The following is an 8,024-nucleotide window of genomic DNA, read 5'->3' on the forward strand; positions in this document are numbered from 1 at the left end:
TTTTCTAACGTTCATACCTTAATTATTCCTTCATGATTCACACTTGGATCAATTTTTATACACCAAAGAAACTAATGGCAACTATATCCTTTTTCCTTTCTTTTTTTTAAAAAAAAAAAAAAAAAAAAAAAGGGATTTTGACATTCTGCTCTTATTCTAGTTATTATCTCTGTTGCCTCCCTTAATATCTAAATCCCTTGATCCAATTGTGCACGAAAATGGGAAATATGATGATTCCTGTTGTCTTGCTGCAGAACTACTTGACCAAGCTTCTCAAAGATGAAGCACATTTGCTTAGTGGAGTGAAGGGTCAAGTGAGATCAATCCAAGATGATCTCCAAATCATGATTTCCTTCGGCAAAGATTATGTTGGGAAGCAAAACAACGATGACACCGAAAAAGTTCTCGAACAAATCACTGAGGTTGCTCTTGACGTTGAGGATATTATAGACACCTATTTGGAGCGAAAACTCACGATCAAACAAAGATGGCTGCCGAAGAATCTGCTGAGTAATCCATTACACTTCTTCAGCCATGTGAAAGCGCTTTCAAAGGCTTCGAGAAAGACAAGAAGCATCAATGAAGATATTAAAGGTATTACTGATAAATATGCAGCAAATGGTATTGAAGAATCTCAATCTGGTGCTGCTGATACAGAGGCAAAGCAATTGCTTGGTGGAAGGCATCGACCTGTTTCCATTAAAGGTATTATTGATATATATATATATATATATGATAGAAAACTATTGTGTATAAATTTAAGAATTAATTTACTAAACAATAATATATATGAAATTTAAATAAAAATAGATCGAGACTAGAGTTGCGCTCTATGTCCTTACAACGAATTTGATTTCTTTATTATTGATAAATATGAAGCAGATGGTAGTGGAGAAGCTCAATCTAGTGCTGCTGGTGCAGATGATGTAGATGATGATGATGATATGGTAGGCTTCGAGGACCAAACAGAATCGTTGGTGAATCGGCTTACTGATCGAAAGAATTCACAACGAGATGTGGTTTCGATCATCGGAATGGGTGGTTTAGGAAAAACTACCCTTGCAAACAAGATCTTTACTCTGGTCAAGGATCGGTTTGACTGTTATGCTTGGGTTCATGTATCTCAAGCATATCAAAAAAGGAGGCTCTTTCTCGACATGTTGAAATGCTTCGGGTCGAATTTCTCAGACGAAATATACAGCAATAAGTCCGATGAAGATCTTGTTGTGGAAATACGTGACTACTTGAGAGGAAAGAGGTACTTTGTTGTCATGGATGATGTCTGGGAAACTCAAGTATGGGACGAGGTAAAAGCAGCACTTCCTGATGATGAAAATGGAAGTAGAATACTAATTACTGGCCGTCACAAAGATATTGCTTCTCATGCCAGCAGCTCAGGTAGTCACCTCCTTATTTGTTACCATTTCTTAATGAAGATGAGAGTTTGCAACTTTTGTCAAAAAAAGTGGCACTTGTCAGAACCAAATCTGATTTCCCTTCCAATTTTGAAAATCTTGGGAAGCAAGTTGTTGAAAGATGTAAAGGATTGCCGCTTTCTATTACTGAACTAGGAATGGCTCTAGCGAACAAATGGAATTCATATCCGAGGTCCGATTTTATTGACTTTCTTGTAGATGAATACTCCAAGCATACACTAAACCGTTGCTTAGACAGTGTCGCCCTAAGTTACAACAATTTGCCATATCACTTGAAGCCCTGCTTTCTTTATCTCGGTGTGTTTCCAGAAGACTTTGAGATCAAAACGAAGATGTTAACCGAATTGTGGATAGCAGAAGGAATAATAGTTCAGCACACGGGGAATACAAACGGTGCGTATGTTGCTGCTGAATTCTACTTGGAGGAGCTCATAAATCGAAGCTTAATCCAAGTAGTAAGTAGGAGAGATCTTAATGGAAGTGTAAAATCATGTCGTGTCCATAGCAGCGTAAGAGATTTCTGCATAAAACAGAGTTTGCAAGAGAAGTTCTTCGAGTTTCAATCGATGGATAATCCTTCATCACGTGGAAAGATTATTCGAAGACATTCCGTGGACTCTAAGACTAACCCTTATTATTGCGTCTTCTGGAACGCTTGTGATACATCATCCGCTCGTTCTTTTCTTTTGTTTTCCAGTGCATTCTTGCTGGGGGAAATCAGCATGTGGGAATGGCTTTTAGAAGGCTTCAAGTTTATTCGTGTTCTGGTAATGCTATCCGACAACACAAGATATGATTTGGGAATATCATTTCCCAAGGGAATACAAAATTTGATATTTCTGAGATATCTGAAGATGACAGGTTTCATTACTAAGGATCATGAGAGGTTGTGCTATCAATTCTTTGATTCCATTTGCAACCTTCAATTCCTAGAAACAATCGATGTCCAATTCGATAGAGAAGTGGAGGTATCATTGCCAGGCAGTATATGGAAAATGACAAAGCTAAGGCATCTATCTGGTTATAAATCAATCAAGTTACCAAAACCACCCAGGCAGCTAGTAGAAAAGGGTATGAACAAGTTGTGCAACCTCCAAGCCCTTGCTCACCTGTATGTTGATGGGACAAGTGCTGGTTTCATAGTAGAGTCGAAATTCCCAAATCTAACATACTTGGGTTTATATTATAAGCGGGACGAATCGGATGGTTTAAACGAATCCGAGATGACACAACCTGTGGTAAGCCTTGAGAAGTTACCATATCTGCAGAGGTTAAGCATTGTTGGTTTTGAGAAATACGAGCCTCGTTTGGAATTTTCGGCATCATCAACATTACTTACCCAGGTAAAATTGAAGAAATCGTTTGTGGATTCAAACCTCTTGAGCATCCTTGGAAAGCTTCCAAACCTACATGCTCTAAAGATAAAATTGGATAAAAGTTACATTGACAATGAGCTAGATGTTGGTGTGATCAGAATTGTTGAAGGTGGTTTTCCTCAACTCCGAGTTTTCAAACTAATCCGATGCGGTTTTAAGAAGTGGGAAATGGATGAAGGAGCAATGCCGAAACTCCAGTACTTGGTGATGATAAAGAACGAAGAGATAGAGGCTCTGCCGGATCAACTTTGGTGTATGGAGGGTCTAAGACGTGTTGAGTTGTCGTCGATGTCAAGACGGTTGACTTATTCGCTATCGCACTTGGCCGAGGAAAAAGTAAAATATCAGACATTGGCCGGTAATGATGATGATGATGATGTGAACTCATTGTCACGTTATTTGAAGGGGAAGACCGTGACAAAATTGATTATGAAGAATCGATGCCAGGTCTTAGTTGACGATACCCCTTTATACGATGATGATGATGATGAATGAAAAATGCGATTTTGTCACCCTGGTGGCCCGTGGTGGGACCCATAGTATTGATCATGTGTCAATTATGCTTTTGTTTTTGTTTTTGTTTTTTTTGTTTTTTCTTTGGTTTTGCTATTTTTTTTTTTTTTTTTTTGGTTGCTGCTGCTGTTTCTTGTTTGTTTTTGTGTTTGTTTGATTGTTTGTTGTTGTTTATAAATAAAATAATACTTATTAAAAAAACAATTAATAATCGATGGTACAAAATTTATAAATAGGTCTGAATTCTATTTAGTAAACATATATTTTTCTAAGGAAAAAAATTAGTTAATAATTTAAATAAAGATTTTCTTTGTTGAATATGTTTAAATTAATATTTTTATTTTTATTTTAAATATTAAATTAAAATTTTATAATACAATAAAATGACCATAAAAGAATAAGAGAATAAAAAATCAGTGAAAGCATTTTTCGGTAAAATAATAATAATAATAATGGAAGAAATAAAACATAACATTTTTTAAATTTATTACAAATTGTGTAAAAAAATTATTTTCTAAACTTCCTCAGGCGAAAAGAAAGATAATTATTTTCATCTATATATATTATTATTTTTAATGTATAATTAAAAGAATAATAAATATATATATATATATAGAAAAATTCTACAGTATACATGTTCGGATATTTTTTAACTAGTAGACACGTGTCAAGCAATATATTGCTTTAAAAAATGTGTCATCTGATATACATTCACATGTTAAAAATATACATATGTCTATACCATAAAATATCTATATATATGAATAGAAGCAAATTTTAAAATAAAAAAAAAATTGGAAAAATAAAGAGAAATAAATAAGAAAAAATATTAAAATTATAAAAGTAGGATATATTATACTTGAACAGAGGTTTAGATCTGGCATGCATCCCAAAAATGAGCCATTAACGGTTGTTTGTTAAATTTGTGGATTGGAACAATTTGTAAAATCAAAGGTATAAATTGCATGCTTATGAAGATAGGGACCTAAATTTCACAAATTGAAATGTTAAGTATATCAAAATACAATTAGAAAAGATCATATGAATGACATATGGATGATCTTTAACAGTTCATTTGTAATAGGATCAAATTGTAACAATTTGGAAAATCAAGAGTCCAAATCATGCAAGTACAAAAAGTTGAAGATAAATGTTACACAATTTAAAAAGTTTAATATACCAGAGTACAATTAATTTTGAAACATATATATATATAAATATAATTATAAAATTTCACTTCTAAAGATTATAAAATTTGATTTCTAAAGGTTTGTAACTTAAATGGTGAAGTGGTAACCTGGTTATGTGATTTGAATATTAAAAAAATAGAAACCAAAATTCAAGATTTTTTATTAATATTTTCCGTGTGAGACATGATTACACCGAAACATTAAAGGAGTACTTCCAGGCTCATGGCTTATCTTTTGTGAAATCATTCACCATCGGCAACACACATGCTCATATTTTAATGTAGCCGGTAACTTACCTCTAAAGCAAATGATAACATTAATAATTTAAGCCAATCAATGAAGAACATGACAAGAAGAGGAACGTAAGCCCGATCATTTGACTATGATAATTTAGACAATGATAATCAATGATCCTATCATTGCCTAACATTTCAAAATGGAAGATCTTTTCTTTATTTTCTTCCCCCAACATTTTCAACGTATATAATTTAGCTTTAAGTCTTTATTTATAGTTTTGACTACTACTAGTTGCTAGCCACATAATCCGCATTTATAAAAGATAATAAAGTATCTTAAACTATGATGTGGACGTGTATATATATATATATATATATAATTCGTTCGGCTAAATTTTCTACATTGAATCTAGTCAAATTTTGTAAATTTTATAATATATTTGTTTTCATAGTTTTATCCGATAATTATTAAAAACCAAAAATTTTATATCAAAAATGCAGATCTCAGTCTAATGTTACTTTCTTTTTTCTTTTTTTTCTTTTTTGGGGTAAATTTAATATCTATTGCTTCCTACAGCATTGACTTTTGTGAACCCGTTATATCAGTTGTGTTAGCACTCCATAGCTTAAGATATATAGGAGATCGAGAAGATTTAATTAAATTGCCTAAAAATTATATTAATTAAATTCATATATACCATAATAATAAGGACAAAATTGTAAACGCATCATCAATTAATTAGAGAAAGCAACATACAATAACCATCAGTTGGCTTAACAAATAATCCTAACATTTGAAAAAAAATACAAAAAAGTGTCATCTAACTTTTTATTCCTCTTGTAGTATTACTATAGATTTATAAATAATAATAAAAAATGAAAGAAAAGAAAAGAATACTACATGTCACTAGCAACTATGATCATTCAAGAAAGTATTACATGTAGTAATTATTCAGTATTATCTATGATTATTTTTCAAGAAAATATTACATATAGCCATTATGGAGTATTATCAATGTAATTAAATAATCACATGAAACATAAAAAGAATAATATATTTGTGAAACATCAAAACAACATATATAAACCCTATAAAATAATTGTTAAATGTTTGATTGTAAATATGATTTGTTACATTGCATCATTCATAGTTGCATAATTTTTTTTAGGACAATCCAGATTAAAATAATCATTGATGATAAAATCTACAATCCAGATTACATAAACACCCCTTTTAGTTCCACTTTTTTGCATAAACCCCTTGAGTTTCTTTATAATTGGAGAAACATGCCTTTAAGTTCTATTTTTGTTGCATTTACTGCCCTTCCCTCCTAATGAAAAGAAACGGTGTTAAAGTTAATGGGTGAAAAGACTGAAAAACGTCAACACATTTAAAAAATACTGCAGCCCTTACAGTTTTCTTATGCATCTCTCAAACATTTCAACACATTTAAAAAATACTGCATCCCTTGCAGTTTTCTTATGCATCTCTCAAACCTTTTACAGGAGTCACCCTTCTTGCCCTTGCATAATGCAAAGCAAACAAATAGCCAAAGGAACCAAATTAGGTTTGGGTTGGGTGACATAAATTTTGGTGAAATTGGACATCATGAGATCCATTAAACAAGTTTTCTGACATGGACCCAATTTTGGGTTTGGATGTTGATATGAAATTGAAGAGCTCAAATGAATTAAGAAGGCTTAGAGGAAGAGCTAATATGAATTTTGTGAGCTATTTTGTTGCGGTGATACTTTTCGTTTGATCGGGAGATTCATAAAAACGGTTTTTGGAGCATTAAAAAAAAATAGTTGTTTTCTTAAATTAGTTTCAATTGGCCAAAAGATTTTGATAGTTTGAATGACACAAAAAAAGTATTTTAAAAAAAAAAAGTTAGAAACATATTTGTAATTAATGAAAAACAGAGGGTGTCTATGGAAAAAATTATAAATTAGAGGGAATATTTGTGTAATTTATTTGTGTAATGAAAAACAGATCAAGTCAGTACACTGCAATATGTTCTTAGAATCATGAATGCCTTCCTCAAAGGTCTATATTGCATGCTTATTAAGATGAGGGCCTAAATTTTACAAATTAAAAAGTTTAGGATATTAAAATATAAGTAAGAAAAGTCATATGACATATGGATGGTCTTTGTTTGTAATTGGACCAAATTGCAACAATTCGAAAAATTAGAGTCCAAATCGTGCAAGTATGAAATTGAATATTAAAATTATACAACTTTAAAAGTTTAGAATACCAAAATACAATTAATCTAAATATATATAATTATAGAATTTCGCTTCGTTTGTAATTGGTAACCTTTGCAACGTTGGTTATGTGATTTGAATATTATTAAAAAAAAAAACCAAAAAAAAAATTCAAGATCTTTGATTAATATTTTCCATGCGAGACATCATTAAACTGAAACGTTAAAGAAAGACTTGCAGGCTTATGGCTTATCTTCTGTGAAATCATTCACCATTGGCAACATCACATGCTCATATTTTAATGTAGCCGGTAACTTACCTCTAAAACAAATGATAACATTAATAATTTGAGCCAATCAATGAACAACATGTCAAAAGAGGAGGAACGTAAGCCCGATCATTGTCATATGATAATTTAGACAATGATAATCAATGATCCTATCATTGCTTAACATTTCAAAATGGAAGATCTTTTCTTTATTTCTTCCCACAATATTTTCAACGTATATATATAATTTGGCTTTAAGTCTTTATCTATTGTTTTGACTTCTACTAGTTGCTGGCCACATGCTCCGTATTTATAAAATATAATAAAATAAATTTATTATGATATGGACGTGTATATATATATATATATATATAAATCATTTGGCCAAATTTTCTACATTAAATCTAATAAAATTTTATAATATGCTTGTTATCATAGTTTTATCCCATAATTAGTAAAAAGCTAAATTTTTAGATCAAAAATGCAGATCTCAATCCAATATTACTTTTTTTTTTTGGGTTCCTTTGTGTAAATTTAATATCTATTGCTTCCTACAGCACTCAATTTTGTGAGCCGGTTATATCAGTTGAGTTAGCACTCCATATTAGCTTAAGATGTATGGGAGCTTGAGAAAATTTAATAAAATTACCTAAAAATCAAATTAATTAAATTCATTTATAACCACAACAATAAGGACAAAATTGTATAGGAATCGTCAATTAATGCAACATACAATAACCACCAGTTGGCTTAATAAATAAGCTTAACATTTAAAAAAATTACAAAAAGTATCATCG

General features: G+C 31.2%; 1 protein-coding gene across 1 annotated transcript; it reads left to right on the forward strand.

Annotated features, from left to right (window-relative positions):
* The first annotated feature begins 218 nt into the window (after positions 1-218).
* On the forward strand, positions 219-3,307 carry LOC125423178 (disease resistance protein RPP13-like). Its single transcript, XM_060815337.1, has 3 exons — positions 219-705; positions 883-1,398; positions 1,467-3,307. Exons 1-3 carry the CDS (start codon positions 219-221, stop codon positions 3,305-3,307), a joined length of 2,844 nt encoding a protein of 947 aa, XP_060671320.1.
* The last annotated feature ends 4,717 nt before the right edge of the window (positions 3,308-8,024 follow it).

This window comes from Ziziphus jujuba, chromosome 3 (genome assembly GCF_031755915.1).
Source record: "Ziziphus jujuba cultivar Dongzao chromosome 3, ASM3175591v1".
Lineage (NCBI taxonomy): Eukaryota > Viridiplantae > Streptophyta > Magnoliopsida > Rosales > Rhamnaceae > Ziziphus > Ziziphus jujuba.